Source organism: Pinus tabuliformis, chromosome 9 (genome assembly GCF_031772625.1).
Source record: "Pinus tabuliformis cultivar Carrire ecotype Pingquan chromosome 9, CPIR1, whole genome shotgun sequence".
Lineage (NCBI taxonomy): Eukaryota > Viridiplantae > Streptophyta > Pinopsida > Pinales > Pinaceae > Pinus > Pinus tabuliformis.
Genome location: NC_142307.1, coordinates 350,771,212 through 350,793,485, shown reverse-complemented (window position 1 = coordinate 350,793,485; position 22,274 = coordinate 350,771,212). Strand labels below are relative to the sequence as shown.

Sequence of the window (22,274 nt, the reverse complement as noted above, 5' to 3'; positions counted from 1 at the left end):
GATTGTACATTCACCCAAGATGCTCCTGCATCACATACCCATCACTCGAACAAAATCTGGATTGGCATGTTAAGCCTTTTTATCTTATTTTAATGCTTAGAGGGTGATATTGATGATGAAGATCCCAACATAGTCAATGATTTTGATGATATGTAGCTATTTATTGTAGCATGATTTTCTTGGGCCTTGAGCCTTGTTACTTACTCATTTATTCATGAATTTGAATATGTATTCTAAATTATAATATTAAAACTTAAATGTTTTTTTTTCAAAGTTTTAGTATAATTTTCTGAATACACTCACACAGAGTGGGCCTAATGGTTAAGAGCATGTGTTTCCTTGTAAGAGGTCACAAGTTCAAAGCCAGAGGGGGGTAGAGTATGTATGCCTTTGTAGATTTTAGCAGTTAAATCGCTGCACAGAGGTGGGTCACTTGTCCCACAAACAAGGGGATCTCATACACCAATTTGGTGTCTGACTTGGCCGTGACCTTAAAATTGGATTATTATTATTATCAGGTTTCCCTGTTTCCTGATTTTTGGGGGTGAAGTTTCCAGTGGATCCCATTTTAGATATGCATTTCCATTTCCCCGTGCCATGCAACTTATAGTTAGACTCATTTCTGAATGCTTCACTCTTCTTTCATATATTTAAATACTGGGTTTAAATGTCATGCATCATGGTTATATAAAAAATTGTGGAAGCACTAGCTTCTTTGCTTCTTCTGGGAGGAGCTGAACCTAGAATGATAGGAGAGATTCATCTTCATTTGGAGTAACTTGACTGCTCCCTAGAATTGCACAAGACCCCCCATAGCTGTAAGTACTTCGAGTTATTAGTCAGCTTTTGAGATACTTTATAATGATAGATGGGGAAATTACAGAACTTATTTGTTTAAAGCTTTTTCTATATTCCTTGTAACTTGTAGTTAGCTCAGACATCGTTAAACACTCCTTTCAGGTGATTCGCTTGATAGATTTAGCAGCTCTATTGACTGCATTTCCATCATTATGGACATTAATATCTCCCTTTTTCATGCCAAGTTGAGATGTTTTATGTTTGGCTCAATTCCATCCAGTTGAAGTTCTGTAAGAGTTATGTTGTTCCCTTAAAACTAAGAACATTGTAGTTTGGTTGTGATCATTTTTGTTCTATATGAATGGCTATTTTTTATGGGAGCACTTAATGGATCTGGAAGATGTTATGGCAGATTCTATCCGGGGACTGCAGATGCACTTAGGTTTGCAAGCTCGGAAGTATATATTGTCACAACTAAACAGGTAATCTCTTCCAGATTGTGACAGAAATGTTATAAATTGAAGCTTGTGTGAAGTGTATGGTTTTTTATAATCCAATGTAGACTACTTTTACTTCATGTACGACATTAACAAGGCATGATCTATTTTGTAGATTCTGTCTGAGGTGAATATTTAGAAGGTCAGCCTGCAAATAAGTCCTTGGAAAGTAGTGTCGTCTCAGGTCTGACTCACTGTCATAAGCATGCATGCATGACTTATTGTAGGCTGTACTGTAGGGTAATAGATGTAGTAGTGAAGCTTGTGCGAAGTTTGTAGTTTTTCACAATTCAATGCAAAATCCTTTGACTTACGTATGGCATTCGCAGGGCATGATCTGTTTTTTAGGTTCAGTCTGAGAGATGAATATTTAGGTCAGCTTGCAAATAACTTCTTGGAAGAATATAGTGTCATCTCAGATATGAGTAATTGTCATAAACATGCATGCATGACTTACAGTAGGGTGGTCTGCAGGACAATGGATGTAGCCCAAAGTGAAATTGAAATGCTAGACTCTGATCATTAAATGCTAGATCCTTATAAAGCTAGCTTAGTGAATTTAAAGGATTGTTGTTAACCATATCATTATCAGTATACAAGAGCATTCCCATGTAAGTAAACCATTTGTAAGATACCCGGTTGGAATATCTCAAATTCCCCCCTTAAAATTTCCAAGTTTGCTTGAGTTTTTCACTGAGGTATTTTGTCAAACAGTTTGTATACATGGTTGTAGGTTCATTCTTTATGTGATTTAATTCAAATAAACATACAGTGTGTCAGTGACTAATATATGCCAAGAAGATGCTTCAAAACAACACTGTATGATTTATACTAAGTCTAGAAGCATACAAACTACTGATATACGTCTGCTACAGCAATAAATTTAAGCATAAATAGCCATTTCATTAACTTCACATAAGAGATTACGGTGAGCATTATAATAGAGGAACCTTGTATAGGCTTCAAGAACACAGTCCTTATTACAACAATCACTTCCTTGAGCATCTTTAGCGCTATAGTCTTCAGGTATATGGCCCCCAGAATAACTACGACTTTATCAACAGCTACAGGCTACAGCAGTGAGGAAACAAATGGTAAGGAGCTCGGTTTCTCAACTCGTGGTCTGGTTACCTATGCTACAGCCAACAGTACATTGCTCAACAATTAACTCAGCCGCAGAAATGGAGAGCTAGGACTGTCATGCAACTGTAGGATTCAGCCCCAAATATGTAACAGGACTTGGCCCTTTTGGAGTGAACACAACTCACCAACAGAGAAGATACTTGACCAGCAAAGGGAAGATACTTGACCCCTTCAGAAAGACTGATATCGTCCTTCTTGAAAGCTTCAGGCTTGGCCAACAACAATAAAGATGAACTTGGCCCCCTTTAGAGGTGAAACTCAGCCCCTTTTTATACCAAAACTCGGCCTTCTACAAAATGGCAGAACTCGAACCTCTGGAAGTGATAGAACTTGGCCTCTTGGAATGTGTGAACTCAGCTTGTGAAGATAATATAGTATACCAAAAGTCAGGTTATAAAATCAACTGATAACGCCTCTGAGTTACTCCTTTCTGCTCATGACTTCTTCGTCACCAACAATGTGTAATATCCCCAATTTTGATTTCTCATCCGAGGAGGTCAGCAGAGATCCTTGGGGTGGTGCTAAGCATAGCACAATTTTGCAACCTGGGTGTTGGAGGCAATTTTGTTATGGGAGACATGGGGACTGTTGACCACTACGTGTCAACTACCCATAGCAGTACACCCCCTTTTTCGACAAAAGGGATAGTGCTCGATCGACGTGTCCATGCCATTCAACAGTCATCGTTGACCCGATCATGTTATGTTGTAAACCCATTTTGCATGTGTAAATTGTAAATAATCTTAGCAGATCTGAGTCATGTATATAAATTGCCTAGGTAAACCCAATGTTACTTGGGAGCGGGAGCGGGAGCGGGAGCGACCATTTTCAGAAGCTCCCGGTTTGGGAGCGAATCGGGGAGCGATTTTTTAAAAATATATATATTTTTTATAGTTTTTAATTTTTGATACATATATGTCAACAAAAACATGTAGAATGATGAAATAGACATAAAAAACATAAAAAAACATAAATTGATCATTGAACCATATATCACATCAATCATCTAGAAATTATAATCGTCATCAACCATGTCCACAAGTTAGTAAAATACATATTACAACTGTAACATAACATGAAGTTGATACATTGAAGTTGAAAGCTTTTAGAATTGAAAATTCAATAACATTTATCATCATTGATCACCAAAGTAACAAGTTGTACTTGTAAGCCAAGTTTAACCATTACAAGAAGTAATATCGAAGATATTTCTAAGTCCTAACTTCTAACTGTTAACATGATATGAAATGTTAAAAATTTATAAAATGAAACATGAATAATGAGATGAAATGAAACAACTTTAGTCTTTCACAAAGCATCATATTCATAATTCACAATCATTATCAATGAGTTATAATTGCCAAGGCTCAACTTCAAACTTCAAATTTTCATTGTCACAGTGATATAATGTTTACAAAAAATATCATAATGTCATAATGATATGAAAGAGTCAAGAGTCAAGAGTCAAGGACTCAAAACTCAACAGTTATGAAAACTAAAGTCTAATAGAAACTAAAAAAGACAAGTAAACTGTAAATCTACAAGTGGCCCTTGCCACGAGAGTCCCCAAGAGTATAAGTAGGTCGTGGTGGTCTTCTAGGAGTCTCCCGCACAGACCGACGACCAGAACTAGAGCCTCCACGCGAGGGTGTCGATGGAGGTGGCGACAGCAATGGAACAAGACTCGGGCCCCGAGAACTGCTACTGGATGGTGGAGGTGGAGGTGGCATGGCTGCTGCAGCTGCTTCATGTTCATCCCGTACAAGCTCCTCTTCTAGTTCTTCCATATGTACAATGCCATCCTCCAAATTGTCGTCCTCAGGGTGATTGTCCCAAATTTTGTATGTGGGATCTTCATTAGCCCAATCACAGTAATGGCTCAACAACCTCAAATTGTAGTGCACATAAACCAAGCTTTCTGCTCGGTTTTCGTTGAGCCTGTTTCTTTTCACATTATGTATATAACTGTAGGTGCTCCAACACCTCTCTGCAGAAGAAGAATTTACAACCTGTGAAAGAACTTTTTTTGCCAAATTTGGCAAAAGTCCGTGGCTGCCATATGTTTCCCACCATGTGAGAGAATCAAATTTATCTTTGTCGTCCATTGCATGGAAGTTACCATACAAACCACTGCCACTGAAGTATCTGCCTATTTCAAGGCGCACAGCTGCACATTCCTCCCTGTCAGGCACCAACTTTTCTAATGCTTCCAGATATCCTCTAGTTACCTCTTGATCTAAATGGGGTTTGGTCCTAACACCACCCCCTGCTGCAGGTTTGCCCAACCAAGATTCTGAGTAGTATTTTGGCGTAAGGATATACGCCAAGCAATGTAGTGCAAGGTTAAGCCTATTCCACCGTTCACACACACAATCATGAATCAGTTTGTACAAGTTGGGATCTTTATTATGAACAATGTCTTTTATTTCCCCCAACATGGTATCCATTTGCTCATACACCTCGCCAATCACTGGTTTGTCTGTATCTGCAAACCGAATCATGTTATAAATTGGCTTGGTGAAATCCAATACCTGTCTCACAGTTGTCCAAAACTGCCGATCAAGAGCGGCCTCCTCCACCGTTTCAAAACCTGCCATGTCAGCTACATTTGTAGCCCTTTCCTTTAACACCTGCCAATGTGGACTTGATACCATGCTAGCTAATGCCTCTCTTACCTTCCAAAGGCGCCTGAAGGTGAGGTAATAGCTACCAAATCTAGTCCTCGCAATCTTCAACAACTCCAATCTCGAGTGACTACGGAAAAGGCCATGGGTATTGCTATGATTTGTAATAAATTTTATCATTTTTTTTCCTTTCTTGTACAAATCACCAATCCATTGGTATTGTTCATTTTTGTTTTTGACAATATCATGCAACAGAAGGTTCAATGTGTGAACCAAACATCCAGACCAAAATATGTTCGGGTATTTATCCTCAATAATTTCTCCCGCTGCCTTACAATTAGGAGCATTATCAGTGATGACTTGGATGACATTGTATGGGTCAATATGCACAATTGTTTCAAGCAATGCTTCTGCAATGTTGATAGCGGTCTTGAACTTGTCTGAGTAATCATGTGCAGCTAGAAAGATGGGACCACTTCGGGACACAGCAAGAACACTTATCAATGGCTTGCCTTTTACATTTGTCCATCCATCAGATACAATGGACACCCCATTGTCAGTCCAAGAACTTGTCATTTTATTCAAAGACTGTGATATTTTTGCTTTTTCATGATCAAGGCCAACAGTTCTTGCCTTGTCATACCCAGGGCTCTTGTATCCTTTAGGGGCATCATTTATGGCAGAAACCATTTCGTGCCAATAAGGTGAGCGTAGAACATTGAATGGTATCCCACATGCATAGAGGAACCTGTAAACTTTTGAATCCACATCATTCCTACACTCCTCATCAAGGAAATCTGATATGGTTCTACGCCTTAAAGATGATGACCCTGTGCCTCCATGTCCATATCCACTGCCTTGGGAGGAAGCTGAAGGAGTTCTTTGTGATGGTGAGATTGGTTCAAAGAAACCCCTTGATCTTTTTGTTCTGTATTGGGCGTCCTCCTCTTCCTTTATGTATTTGGCTCTATCTGATGTTGACACCTTGTCACAAGTTTTGATTCCTATTTGTTTCTCTCCATCCCATGGCCTTTTCCCGCAGAGGTGTCTTCTAGCACGGGTGTATGAGCCTGTGTAGTCAGTGTTGCAATGGGGGCAATGAAATTTAGTGGTTCCACCCCCTCTCCTTGTTTCAGCCCTGTGAACATATTTCCACAATGGAGTTTGGTCTTGTTTAGTTTTTTGACCCTCATGTTCACCCTCCTCCACCTCCTCCTCACTGGGGTTTTCACCCATTTGACTTCCTCCGGCTTCTTCATCCACCTCTTCAGTTTGAGGCCCCTCCGTTTCCTACTCTCCACCACCATAATAACCATAAAAGGGACCAGGAAGAGGAAAATGCCAATAAATATCCCCAGGTCCATGGTGTTTGATGTTTGTAGGGTTTGAGTCTTGAATCTGCAAATTAATTTAGTTTATTGGGATTAATTCATTTAATTTATTAATTTAATTTAAATTAATGAGCTTTAAACTCAAACAGGTAAATTAAACTAACCAAATTAACTACCTAACCAGCTAAACTAACTAAATGATTAAGTTACTTACCTCTGCAGGCTTGCTCCTCGCTCCTTGGCACTTGCTCCTCGCTCCTCAGCTCTGGCTCCTTGCTCCTCAGCTCTTGCTCCTTGCTCCTTTGCTCTTGCTCAGCTCTCAATCTCAAGCTCAATGAAGTTGAAATGATTTTTTTTTGGCCCATTGGGCTTATAAACAAAATTTTTTTTTCTAATTTTTTTTTAATTTTCGGGTCCGGCGGATTTTTTTTTTTTTTTTTTTTTTTTTTTTTGTTTTCTTGTTTGTTCTGCCGGACCGCTCCCAGTCCGTTAAAAATCGCTCCCGAGCGGGAGTGATCGCTCCCTCACAGACCAGGGAGCGCAAATTTTTTTACGGGAGCGCGCTCCGAAAATCGCTCCCGTCCGGGAGCGATTTGGGGAGCGCGCTCCCGACCCGCTCCCGCCCGGAGCGCGCTTCGGGAGCGGGTTCGAGGGGGGGGGGCACTCCCCCGCAACACTGGGTAAACCTAATTTTCTAGTGATAATCTACGTTTCAGAAGGTTTTTTGTTTCACCGATCCATGATCGGCAGAGTTTTCCTTCAGCCTAACCCCAAAGCCGGAATGGATTTTGTCATTAGAATCTAAGGGGAATCCTAGTGTGTTTCGAGTCTATGTAAAAGTAATTTGGAAATAATTCTAACTATTTGGTTAGGTTATTACAAATTGCTTGATCTGCTAGATTATATTTGTGTCCCGGGTGGTCTATGATGGTCTATGTCAAATGGATTTTTCCCCTTGAGATGTAAAATTGTAAAAGTCATGATGTAAAGTGTCTTGAAGGTTAGAACATGTTTTAATCCCCTCGTAAGTCGTAAGGCCTAGGTCCTAGGTGATATTTCCAAAGGCTAAGTTTGAGAATCCAAAAAATAAAAAAAATAATAAAATAAAATAAATTTAAAAAAAATAATAAATTAAAAATAAAAATTTGAAAAATAAAATAAAATAATAAAATAATAATAAGTCAAAGTTTTGAGAAACTAATTGCAGAATTTCAATTTTTTAATATCTTAAAATGCATTTAAAAATTCGACAGATGAGATTAAAAGGCATTTTGATCCTCATCGACGGTCGAGATCATTTTGACATGGATCACTCGAACTAACCGTTGGGAATTTTTCCTTTAAATAGGGTGTCAGGGGTCATTTGAGATCAGATTGGATCTTGAGTCTGGTGCTAAAGAAAGCTCTCTTGTAGTCATTTTTTGTGCAATAAAGAAAGACTCTGGAGTAGAAAATCTTGCTGGTGTTACTCTTCTGAAAATGCTGTAAGATGTTTTATTTTTCTGTATAATTTTATTTTCAGAGATTGATAATAGCTTGATGAAGATTGATCTAGGCACAGGTATCTTGTCTGATCTCAGGTGTTTGAATGATAGTTTAGGTTTCTGAAATATAATGGCAGGTATCTCCATTTGATTTGGATTTCACAATTGTTTTCTCCCTCTATGTTAATGGTTGATTTTAAGCTGTGCAGGAAATCCCTTTTTTTTACCAGGCGTTCGGGGAAGTTCTCGGCTGAACCAGCCAACTCCCGAATTGTGTTTTCTGAAAGAGCCCAACTAGTTTTGATCCCGGGCTTATCATTTGAAATTTTTTATGAATGCATGAAGGGTTTTTTGAAGTATCTCACATTAAATTTAAATTCTGAAAATATTACTGTGGATTATTGACAAATCTGGCTGCTTAAGAGTCGAAAATCTGTAAATATTGTAAATTTTTAGCTGGTTTTAGGGTTTTTAGTTTTGTTTCTGGCACATTTTACTTCTCGGTGTTCTGTTTTTGCCATTGCAGGTTGCAAGTATAGATTTTAAAAGTTTTTCAGGGTTTCCATCAGGGAATCTGAAGCGGATTGATTTAAATTTTTTACAATTTTTGAAGAAATTCAAGGGTTTTTTGCTGCTGCCTGGAGGGTTTCTTTTTTGCAGAAGGATTTTGAAATTTTGTTTCATGTGTGCACCGTTCAAACCTCCAGGTCTGCATCCTTCAAGCTACAACACTGCACACCGAAAACCTTCCATTCATGCATTCTCTCCTCATCCCCTGCATCCTCTGCTCTCGTGTCTCCATCTGCTGCTCATTCCTCCTTCACGCAGCTTCATTGTTGTCTCTTCTCCTTTCACCGCAACAGCCTCCTCCACGTCCACTCTGCAAAAAACATAAAAATAAAAACAAAAACTGAAATCCTCAGTTCACCTGCAGCCCCATCTCTACACTGCCATCGAATCCATCCATTGTAGCTCCACGCTGCCCATCTTCATGCAGCCATCTCCACCCATTACCACTGAAACTCCCTTCGCTGCATCCATCCTTCTTTGTAGCTGTTGTGAGTCACTGATCCCGCTGCCATTCACCCTTCAGCTCTCAGCAAATCTACCATCAAAATTTCTCCATGCTGCCGGCTGCTAAACCTGCAAAAAACAATGAAAATCACGTAGTACGCTGCCCTAGTTCAACGCTCTTGCCAGCAAACGCAGCTTCATACTTGCGTCCTTTCACGCTGCTTCAGCACATGCAAAAAAAAAAAAGAAAAGAAAAGAAAAGAAAAGAAAAGAAAAGAAAAGAAACAATGCTGCTCCTCACGCTTTACTGTCCGGCCCTGCATACGCACAATGCAAAAAACAATGAAACGATTCGACGTGGGTAAGACCTAGGGTCACACTCTTAGATTTACGCTTGAATAAGTTTACTTCAATTTCACCATATGATATCACCGTTTTAGCTTAGGCTTAGTGTTTATTTTTCTTTTGATTCCGAATTTCTTTTTAGCTCTAACGTTTGCAGCTAGAGTTAGTTGTATGTATTCATTTGTATGTATAATAAGTTTGATTTTCAGTTAGATTTTAGTTTTATTTAAATTGGGTTCTAGCTTTTATGTCTTCGTTTAGTTTTAGAATTAAGGTTTTGTTTTAGTTTTTTTTATAATTATTTCTTCCTAGTTTTGTTTTATTAAAATTTTGAATTTAGAACTTAAAAAATATAAAAAACTTAAATATGTTTAGATTTATTTCGTTTCATTTTGATTTTCAAAAAATATAAAACAATATAAAAATAAAAAATTCGATTTTTCTACTTTATGTTAGCGTAGTTTGGGTTCAGATTTATTTTTTTCAAGATGCCGGTCCATTTTATGATTATGAGTTAGATTTTAATTTTATATTTAGACTTTATTTTTTGTTGTTGTTAGGTGTTAGCTTTATTTTGATTTCTCTTTTCATTTCTTTATGCATCCACCTGGAAAAACATAATAGGGAGATGGAGATCATGCGAAATCAGCATGCTAAGGAAATTGAGGCCATGAAGACTAATCATGACACATAAATTAGTTTTATGCAAAGCAAGTTATCGGGCTTAGAGGAAAATAGGACAACCATGAAAGCTAATCATGATAGGGAAATTAATTCTATGCAAAACAAGTTATTAACTATGGATGAAGAAATGACTATCATGACATTCGATCATAATAATCAGTTGGCTACCATGCAACCAAATCATAAGAAAGAGATAAAATCTATGCAGCGTCGCTGGATGATCATAAAGGAAAAGAACGATAAAGTAATAAAAGATATGGAAGAAGACCATGCCAGGGAAATGAGTGCTATGAAGGTTGAACACTCTAGTCAGATGGATGCCATTGCAATACAGGTTCAGAACTTTCAACAGCTGTTAGAGGATAAAAGAAACCAGGGAACGTCAATAGATCAGGAACCTCCTTATCTGTTGCAACAAGCTCCATCATTATGAGGTCCTTTGTTCCATTGAAAAGTGGATAATTGAAGGTGACCTGGACAAAAGGGAAATTAATAATCAGATTGATGCTCACACGGTTAATCCACCAGTCATAGAAGATCAAGTTATAACTCATGGCACCTATGAGATTGATCCATCATCCTTGGCAGGGCAGATGCAGAATGAAGAATGACATGTCACGCAAATCTTACATACTTCATTTGAGAGCTTTGAAGCAGAAAGTTCCACGTCATCAGTGATACCGCCTGCCACGAAGAAAAAGCGCTAGAAAGAGAAAATGAGAAAAAGATTTGATGCATCAGACGGCTGCGAGCAGCTTGATTTTCGGATAGGAAAAAGTCCTATCGTATGCAGAATTGGACATGGCACATTCGAGAAGCAGCCGACAGATTTGCCTGAAAGAAGGCAAATGCTCAGTATACACTATATTGAACACATTTGATGCCATGGGGCATCCTTTGTATTTTTAACCTTACTTCTTGTTTTTTCAGCATTTTCATTTCTGTTTTAGGATTAGATTTACTTTTCCAGATAATAAATGAAAAGCTTATATATTTCCTGTGCTTAATGTTATATGATGATTTTTGGATGGACGCTACTTATGTTTTGTTGTGTGTTGAGTGGATGCAAATTTTGGATTCTCACATTCCTACAATGCAGCAACATGTCCCCAAGTAGATCCATATGTTGACCACTACGTGTCAACTACCCATAGCAGTACACCCCCTTTTTTGACAAAAGGGATAACGCTTGATCGACGTGTCCGTGCCATTCGACAGTCATCGTCGACCCGATCATGTTATGTTGTAAACCCAGTTTGCATTTATAAATTGTAAATAATTTGAGCAGATCTGAGTCATGTATGTAAATTGCCTAGGTAAACCTAATTTTATAGTGATAATCTACGTTTCGGAAGGTTTTTTGTCTCATTGATCCATGATCGGCAGAGTTTTCCTTCAGCCTAACCCCAAGCCGGAATGGATTTTGTCATTAGAATCTTAGGGTAACCCTAGTGTGCTTCAAGTCTATGTAAAAGTCATTTGAAAATAATTCTAACTATTTGGTTAGGTTATTACAAATTACTTGATCTGTTAGATTATATTTGTGTCAGAGAACTGGGTGGTCTATGAGGGTCTATGTCAAATGGATTTTTCTCCGTGAGATTTAAAATTGTAAAAGTCATGATGTAAAGTGTTTTGAGGGTTAGAAAATGTTTTAATCCCCTCATAAGTCCTAAGTCCTAGGTCATAGGTGATTTTTCCAAAGGCTAAGTTTGAGGATCCAAAAAAAAAATAATAAAAATAAAAGATATAAATAATAAAAAATAAAATTTAAAAATTTAAAAAAATTAAAAAAAAGTAAAAAATAAAAAAATAAAATAAATTTAAAAACGAATAAATAAAAAATAAAAATTTGAAAAATAAAATAAAATAATAAAATAATAATAAGTCAAAGTTTTGAGAAAATAAACGCAAAATTTCAATTTTTTAATATATTAAAATGCATCTAAAAATTCGACGTATGAGATTAAAAAGGATTTTGATCCTCATCGATGGTCGAGATCATTTTGACATGGATCACTCAAACTCGCCGTTGGGAATTTTTACTTTAAATAGGGTGTCAGGGGTCATTTGAGATCAGATTGGATCTTAGAGTCTGGTGCTAAAGAAAGCTCTCTTGTAGTCATTTTTTGTGCAATAAAGAAAGACTTTAGGGTTGAAAATCTTGTTGGTGTTACTCTTCTGAAAATGCTGTAAGATGTTTTATTTTTCTGCATAATTTTATTTTCAACTATTGATAATAGCTTAATAAAGATCGATCTAGGCACAGGTATCTTGTCTGACTCTGGGGTTTGAATGATAGTTTAGATTTCTGAAATATAATGGCAGGGATCTCCATTTGATTTGGATTTCACTATTGTTTTCTTCCTCTATGTTAATGGTTGATTTTAAGCTGTGCAGGAAATCCCTTTTTTTTACTGGGCGTTCGGGCAGTTTTCGGCTTAACCAACCAACTCCCGGATTGTGTTTTCTGAAAGAGCCCAGCCAGTTTTGATCCCGGGCTTATCATTTGAAATTTTTTATGAATGCATGAAGGGTTTTCTGAAGTATCTCACATTAAATTTAAATTCTGAAAATATTACTGTGGATTATTGACAAATCTAGCTGCTTAAGAGTCGAAAATCTATAAATATTGTAAATTTTTAGCTGGTTTTAGGGTTTTCAGTTTTGTTTCTGGCACATTTTACTTCTCGGTGTTCTGTTTTTGCCATTGTAGGTTGCAGGTATAGATTTTAAAAGTTTTTCAGGGTTTCCATCAGGCAATCTGAAGTGGATTGATTTAAATTTTTCACAATTTCTGAAGAAATTCAAGGTTTTTCTGCTGTTGCCTGGAGGGTTTATTTTTTGCAGAAGGATTTTGAATTTTTTTTCATGTGTGCACTGTTCAAACCTCCAGGTCTGCATTCTTCAAGCTGCAGCACTGCACACCGAAAAACTTCCATTCACGCATTCTCTCCTCATCCCCTGCATCCTCTGCTCCCATGGCTCCATCTGCTGCTCGTTCCTCCGTCACGCAGCTTCATCGTTGTCCCTTCTCCCTTCACTACAACAACCTCCTCCACGTCCACTCTGCAAAAAACATAAAAATAAAAACAAAAACTAAAATCCTCGGTTCACCCGCAGCCCCTTCTCTACACTGCCATCGAACCCATCCATTGTAGCTCCATGCTGCCCATCTTCACGCAGCCATCTCCACCCATTACCACCGAAACTCCCTTAGCTGCATCCATCCTTCTTTGCGGCTGTTGTGAGTCACTCATCCTGCTGCCATTCACCCTTCAGCTCTCAGCGAATCTGCCGTCAAAATTTCTCCACGCTGCCAACTGCTAAACTTGCAAAAAACATTGAAAATCACGCAGTACACTGCCCCAGTCCAGCTCTCTTGCTAGCAAACGCAGCTTCATACTTGCGTCCTTCCACGCTGCTTCAGCACCTGCAAAAAAAAAAAAAAAAAAAAAAAAAAAAACCACGCTGCTCCTCACGCTTTACTGTCCGGACCTGCATACGCACAACGCAAAAAACAGTGAAACGATTCGACGTGGGTAAGACCTGGGGTCACGCTCTCAGATTTATGCTTGGATAAGTTTACTTCGATTTCACCATATGATATCACCGTTTCAGCTTAGGGTTAGCGTTTATTTTTCTTTTGATTTCGAATTTCTTTTTAGCTCTAACGTTTGCAACTAGGGTTAGTTGTATGTATTCATTTGTATGTATAATAAGTTCGTCTTTCAGTTAGATTTTAGTTTTATTTAAATTGTGTTCTAGCTTTTATGTCTTCGTTTAGTTTTAGAATTAAGGTTTTGTTTTAGTTTTTTTTTTAAAATTATTTCTTTCCAGTTTTGTTTTATTAAAATTTTGAATTTAGAACTTAAAAAATATAAAAAACTTAAATATGTTTAGATTTATTTTGTTTCATTTTGATTTTCAAAAAATATAAAACAATATAAAAATAAAAAATTCGATTTTTCTGCTTTATGTTACTTAGCGTAGTTTGGGTTCAGATTTATTTTTTTCAAGATGCTGGTCCATTTTATGATTATGAGTTAGATTTTAATTTTATATTTAGACTTTATTTTTTGTTGTTGTTAAGTGTTAGCTCTTTTTTTATTTTATTTTATTTCTCTTTTCATTTCTTTTAGTTTTAGAATTAGTTTAGTTTAGCTTCATATTCATAAAATCAAAAAATAAAATAAATAAAAAAGAGGCATAAAAAATGTTTTTTTAGAATTTAGATTTTATATATATATATATATATATATATATATATATTTATTTATTTATTTTTTTTTTATTTTATGTACATACGATAAGGTGTTAGATTTAGATTTAGATTTGATTTATTTAGGACTTTAATTTTGTTTATTTTGATTTTTAGCTTAGAATTTTTGTAAAAAAATACAAAAATATGTAAAAATTTTGAAAATTTTGAAAAATTGAAAATGCATTTTTTGGCGTCTTTCGTGGTATCAATGTTCCACTTTTCTATAGTTAAATGCGCTTAATGTTTATTTGAAGTTAGCTATGTGAAAGTGGTAATTGGTTAGCATTTGAATTCTATGATCATTTAAAGCTTTTCATTTTTCTTGAAGTTTAATTGCTGGAACATTGTTAAGCGTTGTGCATTTATTGAACATCTTGCATCGCTTGGGTCATTTGATGATAAATGATTGTTTTACAAGGTTCATATTTCTGCAACATTTAATAAATAATCATTTAATCATTAACTCCATAAGGCATTGGGACATTAATTCCTAAAATCAATCAAGTACTGGTATTGCCTCGCTGTGTTTCCCAACCCAACTGGTCCACAATTGGTCTTCATTCATCCCATAGGGTCCACCCCCCTTAGCCTCGGGAGACTACTTAAACGGAGGGGTTGGGGATTAAGGTGACAGTGCTCGGTTTCGGTGATTAAGGTGAGAGTGCTCGGTCTGAGCGTTGTTGCGGCAATCTGTGCGACAACATTTTTTGGCGCCGTTGGAGGAGACAAAGTTTTTCTGTCCCTATCATTTCAACGACATTCATCTTCTCATTTCTTATCCTTTCATCTCTCATCTCTCATTTGAGCTGGCAGATTCAACATTTTTTGGCATCATTTGGATCTTTTCATCACCTTATCTTTCGTCATATCAGCAACTACTTTTCGATTCGTTTCTTGTTTGGGTGGCGACTCCATTTTATTTCTTTTATTTTTCCCAGACAAAAAGCCTCCCTCATATCAGCTTGTTTGTTGCTTTTTGGATCCTAGAATTAGATTCATTGTTCAAGTGGCGACTCCACTTCTTCATCTATTGATTTTCTTGAGTAGAGATCTCGTTCTATCATCCATTTGGTCCCTCGTTATTCATCATGGATTATTCGTTTAAACCATGTCATTTTACTGATGATCTCCATGATTTTCCGGAAGAGGCCATTTCTAAATTACTTTTGTTCTCAGGTGGTGATTCAATCGCTGTTAGAAAGCATTTAAACAAGTTTACTTGTATAATGATCATATATTGTAGACTTCCTCAATATAATCATGAAGATGTCAAAATGCGTCTATTTGTCCGTTCTTTAGAGGGTGATGCTTTGAATTGGTTTAATAATTGTCCTGAAGATTCTTTCACTTATTTACAAGACATTGTCGATGCTTTTAAAGATAGATATGGTGATCCAGATAGCTCGCCTTGTGCATGAAAGTAATCTTATAAAAGGTCCAGTTGTCGATGAAAGGTTTCAAGACAATTCTTCATATCAGAATGTGCCATCCACCTGTACCATTGCAGATCAAATCCATGATAGTGGAAAAGCAGGGACAAATTATAAAATTAGTGTCGACAATGAAAAGGAAGATCAGAAGCAAATTATACAAGAACTAATGCGGCTGGTAAAAAATATGGAGATCAATCAAGCTAATTACACCAATGATGTGAGAACTTTATGCACCCACCTGGAAAAACGTAATAGGGAGATGGAGATCATGCAAAATCAACATGCTAAGGAAATTGAGGCCATGAAGACTAATCATGACACAAAAATTAGTTTTATGCAAAGCAAGTTATCAGGCTTAGAGGAAAATATGACGACCATGAAAGCTAATCATGATAGGGAAATTAATTCTATGCAAAACAAGTTATTAACTATGGATGAAGAAATGACTATCATGACATTCGATCATAATAATCAGTTGGCTACCATGCAAGCAAATCATAAGAAAGAGATAAACTCTATGCAACATTGCTTGATGATCATAAAGGAAAAGAATGATAAAGTAATAAAATATATGGAAGAAGACCACGCCAGGGAAATTAGTGCTATGAAGGTTAAACACTCTAGTCAGATGGATGCCATTGCAATACAGGGTCAGAACTTTCAACAGCTATTAGAGGATGAAAGAAACCAGGGAACGTCAATAGATCAGGAACATCTTTATCTGTTGCAACAAGCTCCATCTTATTATGAGGTCCTTTGTTCCATTGAAAAGTGGATAATTGAAGGTGACCTGGATAAAAGGGAAATTAATAATCATATTGATGCTCACACGGTTAATCCACCAGTCATAGAAGATCAAGTTATAACTCATGGCACCTATGAGATTGATCCATTATCCTTGGCAGGGCAGATGCAGAATGAAGAAAAACATGTCACGCAGATCTTACATACTTCATCTGAGAGCTTTGAAGCAGAAACTTCCATGTCATCAATGATACAGCCTGCCACGAAGAAAAACGCAAGAAAAAGAAAATGAGAAAAAGATTTGATGGATCAAACGGCTGCGAGCAGCTTGATTTTCGGATAGGAAAAAGTCCTACTGTATGCAAAATTGGACATGGCACATTTGAGAAGTATCCGACAGATTTGCCTGAAAGAAGGCAAATGCTTAGTATACACTATATTGAACACATCTGATGCCATGGGGCATCCTCTGTATTTCTAACCTTACTCCTTGGTTTTTCAACATTTTCATTTCTGTTTTAGGATTAGATTTACTTTTCCAGATAATAAATGAAGAGCTTATATATTTCCTGTGCTTAATGTTATATGATGATTTTTGGATGGACGCTAATTATGTTTTGTTGTGTGTTGAGTGGATGCAGATTCTGGATTCTCACATTCCTATAGTGCAGCAACGTGTCCCCAAGTAGAGCCATATGTTGACCACTACATGTCAACTACACATAGCAGTACACCTCCTTTTTCGACAAAAGGGATAGCGCTTGATCGACGTGTCCGTGCCATTTGACAGTCATCGTCGACCCGATCATGTTATGTTGTAAACCCAGTTTGCATGTGTAAATTGTAAATAATCTGAGCAGATCTGAGTCATTTATGTAAATTGCCTAGGTAAACCTAATTTTCTAGTGATAATCTACGTTTTGGATGGTTTTTTGTCTCATCGATCCATGATCGGCAGAGTTTTCCTTCAGCCTAACCCCAAAGCCGGAATGGATTTTGTCATTAGAATCTTAGGGGAATTCTAGTGTGCTTTGAGTCTATGTAAAAGTAATTTGGAAATAATTCTAACTATTTGGTTAGGTTATTACAAATTGTGTGATCTGCTAGATTATATTTGTGTCGCAGAACTAGGGTCTATGAGGGTCTATGTCAAATGGGTTTTTCCCCTTGATATGTAAAATTGTAAAAGTCATGATGTAAAGTGTTTTGAGGGTTAGAAAATGTTTTAATCCCCTCACAAGTCCTAAGTCCTAGGTGATTTTTTCAAAGGCTAAGTTTGAGGATCCAAAAAAAAAATAAAAAAATAAAAGATATAAATAATAAAAAATAAAATAAAAAAATAAAAAAAAAATAATTAAAAAAATTTAAAAAATTTAAAATAACTAAAAAATAAAAAAATAAAATAAAATTTAAAAAAATAATAAATTAAAAATAAACTTTGAAAAATAAAATAAAATAATAATAAGTCAAAGTTTTGAGAAAATAAATGCACAATTTCAATTTTTTAATATATTAAAATGCATCTAAAAATTTGACGGATGAGATTAAAAGAAATTTTGATCTTCATTGATGGTCGAGATCATTTTGACATGGATCACTCGAACTAGCCGTTGGGAATTTTTCTTTAAATAGGATGTCAGGGGTCATTTGAGATTAGATTGGATCTTAGAGTCTGGTGCTAAAGAAAGCTCTCTTGTAGTCATTTTTTGTGCAATAAAGAAAGACTTTGGTGTTGAAAATCTTGCTGGTGTTACTCTTCTGAAAATGTTGTAAAATGTTTTATTTTTTTCTGCATAATTTTATTTTCAGCCATTGATAATAGCTTGATGAAGATTGATCTAGGCACAAATATCTTGTCCAATGTTGCTTGGGAGTGGGAGCGGGAGCGACCATTTTCAGAAGCTCCCGGTTTGGGAGCGAATCCGGGAGCGATTATTTAAAATATATATATATATTTTATATTTTTTAATTTTTGATACATATATGTCAACAAAAACATGTAGAATGATGAATTAGACATAAAAAACATAAAAAAAACATAGATTGATCATTGAACCATATCACATCAATCATCTAGAAATTATAATCGTCATCGACTATGTCCACAAGTTAGTAAAATACATATTACAACTGCAACATATTGAGTCTTATAAATCACGATTCATCAAATTCAATCTTAAAGTTTCAACTTCAAGCTTTCAGAATTGAAAATTCAATAACATTTATCATCATTGATCACCAAAGTTGTACTTGTAAGCTAAGTTTAACCATTACAAGAAGTAATATCAAAGATATTTCTAAGTCCTAACTTCTAACTGTTAACATGATATGAAATGTTAAAAATTTATAAAATGAAACATGAATAATGAGATGAAATGAAACAACTTTAGTCTTTCACAAAGCATCATATTCATAATTCACAATCATTACCAATGAGTTATAATTGCCAAGGCCCAACTTCAAACTTCAAATTTTCATTGTCACAGTGATATAATGTTTACAAAAAATATTATTATGATATGAAAGAGTCAAGAGTCAAGAGTCAAGAACTCTGTTGTTGCGCAGATTGACACGACAACGCTCAGACCGGGGGCTGTCACTCTGATCCCCGATCCCTCCGTTTAAGCCTGTCTCCCACGGCTAAAGGGGGTAGACCCTTCGAAATGATGAAGAAGACCAACTGTCGATCAGTTGGTTGGGAGACACGATATGAAAAGCACTAAAAGGATTTGATTAATTTAGCAGACCAGTGCCTTAAGATATTGTTGTTAAAAAAGATTACTTGTTAGATGATATAGAAACATAAACCGTGAACAACAATCATTTGTCATCACAAAATATCAGTTAAACTCACAATGCTCTTACAATGACCAACACGATATCCAGCAACTGAAAATTTTGAAAAGATGAATGCTTTAAACCACCACGAGGAATCATAAATCATTAACCAGATATCATATTCGTATCTCGACTTGAAAAATTTTCAACCTCAGCATAAAAGATGAAGCATAGGTAATTCCCGAGCCAAAAAATATTTCCCACAAATTTTTTTTATGCTTTCTTCAAAATTTATTTATTTATTTTTTTTTTTGGCAAAAAATTTAAAACAAAAAAATCTAACTAAAACAAAATTTAAAATTGAAACTTTTTTTTTTTAAAGAAAGTTTTTATAACGAAAAATCAAAATTTAAATCTATTCTAAAACTTAAGCTAAGAAAAATTAAATAAAAATAAAAAGGTTACAAAATCTAATCTAAATCTAAATCTGGGGCTAAAGCTTAAATCTAAAAGTTAAACAAAATATAAAAAAAAACCCTAATTAAAGACTTAATTTTTTTTTTTTTTTTTTTGCTTTTATAATTTTAAAACAAACTTAAAAAAAAATTAAAATTTAAACTAATCTACTCTAAAGTCTAAGACCCTAAATTAAATATGAAATGAAACCTAAATTATATATATATAAAAAGAAAAAAAAAAACTCGATCATATCCCTTTTTTTTTATTATTTCTTTACAAAACCTACGATGTAAAAAAAAAAAAAAAATTTAAATTTCAAACCTAAAAGAAACGTGAGCTAATGATAACAAACGATGACCAAACGCGATGACTGCAAATAAGAAAATGATTTACCTGGCGTGAAGGCCTGCGTAACCCTACCAGCACATTGACGGTGGACGAGTGAAGCTCACGAAGGTTTTCGATAGCCAGAAGGGGCATGCTTTCTTACCTGCGCTATGAAAATGAATCGACTGCTACTCACCATACCACATATCAGATGGATTTCGAGCTCAGAGATACTCGTAATTTCAGTGGAGATCGAAAGTCTAAGACCGTCCTGAAGATTGCGGATGACCCTTCCAGATAACTCGCATACAACCAAGGGAAAACGCTGGGCAAATCGGAAATGCTACACGCTACAGCACTGAGCCACGGACTTTCAAAAAATAATGATGAATGCTACAGTCCTGATAAAATTTCGTGCTACTGTTTGAAAGAATGCAGCCTTCGGTGACCAAAGGGCGATTGAAAGAACGCGTGGGTAGCTTTGAGGCCAGCGCCTGGTGCTCGATGGCGGATGAAGGTCGTTTGAGAGCAGTGTATTTTGCAAGAGACGACAGATCTTTTCCCTTTTATGCACAGGTCGAAGCAGTTGACGTGATGAAAATCAACTGGCCTGCGTGGCAACGATTTCTTTTTAGACGGCAGACAGCGAAATTTCCTGAGTGTTCGCAAAGAGTGGCGTGATCTCTTGCAAGAGACTGAAACCACGCAGATTTGCCTGAAGTGATGAACGGATCTGCTGATTCAGATTTGTTATTCAACGCAAAAACTTGAGACAAGCCTATGTGAGAAAGAGACACGCTCTTGCTATCGGCAGCCCAAAAAATTTTGAAATTTCATGAAGTGCAGGTCGATGAGGAAAACCCCGAAAATTTCTAGACCGACCACATGTACCTGTTATTGCAAAGAGACAAAACCCTAATGAAAACTGCATAAAGCAAAAATATTTGAAACCCTAGATCAGCTTAATTAATTTACAGATTTTGGCCTTTTAACATCCAGATTTAGCAATAAGAACATAAATATTTTAAAAAAAATTTCAGATTTTCACTATGAAGCACTTCAGAAAATCTCTCATGCAAATTAAAGAAAAATAAACTGAATGACAGACCCAGGATGAAATCCAACTGGGCTAAGCAAAAAATGCTTGCGGGAGTTGGTTGGTTTAGCCGAGAACTTCCCCAAACGCCCACCATTTTTCTTCGGTAAGGGTTTTTTGCACAGCTCAGAACAACCATTAGTAAAGAGGGCAAAAATGCTGCTAGATCTCAAAAAGTAATGGAGATACCTGCCATTACTTCAGAAACCCAAACAACACTCAAACCCTAGCAAGTGAACAAGATACCTGTGCTTACAATACTCTACAATAAGCTACTATTAATGGCTGAAAATAAAATATGCAGAAACTAAATCAGCTCACAACACTTCCAGAGAGTAACACCAGCAAGATTTGGACCCCAAAGTCTTCTTTTATTAACCAGAAACAGATTTACAAGAGAGCTTCTTGAGTACCAGACTCACAGATCCCCTCTCTGAAATGACCCCTAGCACCCTATTTAAAGGAAATGATCCCAACGGCTAGTTCGAGTGATCCATGTCGAAATGCTCTCGACCGTCGATGAGGATCAAGACATCCCTTAATCTCATCCGTCGAAATTGTTAACTTATTATTAAAAATAATATTTTGCATGCATTCACTCAAAATATTATTATTTTATTATTTAGGGTTTTTGCTCTATTTTTATAATTTTTTATTATTATTATTTTATTTATTTATTTGATTTTTTAATTTTTTAATTTTTATTTATTTTATTATTTTATTATTTTTATTTATTTTCTCAAATGGATCATCGAACTAGGCCTTAGGAAACATCACCTAGGACCTAGGACTTAGGACTCATGAGGGGATTTAAAACATTTTTCAACCCTCAAGACACATTACATCATGACTTTTACCATTTACATCTTAAGGGGACAAACCCACTTAACATAGACCCTCATAAACCACCCAGTTCTGCGACACAACTATAATCTAACAGATTAACACACTAGGATTCTCCTAAAGTTCTAATAACAAAATCCATCCCGGCTTTGGGGTCAGGCTGAAGGAAAACTCTGCCGATCATAGATCGGTGAGACGAAAAACCTTGCGGGACGTAGATTATCATTAGAAAGTTAGGTCCACCTAGGCAATTTTACATAAACGACTCATATCTGCTAAGATTATTTACAATTTATACATGCAGACTGGGTTTACAATTAAAATGATCAAGCTGCTGATGACTGCAAGATGGCACGGACACGTCGATCAGGTGAAACCCCTTTCTGCCAAGAAAAGAGGGGGTGTACTGC

At 36.2% G+C, this 22,274-nt stretch overlaps 1 protein-coding gene across 1 annotated transcript in view; it reads left to right on the top strand.

Moving 5' to 3' along the window:
* The first annotated feature begins 1,128 nt into the window (after positions 1-1,128).
* The window catches only part of LOC149148655 (uncharacterized), a 48,755-nt gene continuing 27,609 nt past the window's right edge, over positions 1,129-22,274 (top strand). Inside the window, exon 1 of the mRNA XM_089440577.1 lies at positions 1,129-1,280. Coding sequence (XP_089296703.1) covers positions 1,173-1,280 — 108 coding nt within the window. The 5' untranslated portion in view covers positions 1,129-1,172. The remainder of the gene's footprint in view (positions 1,281-22,274) is intronic.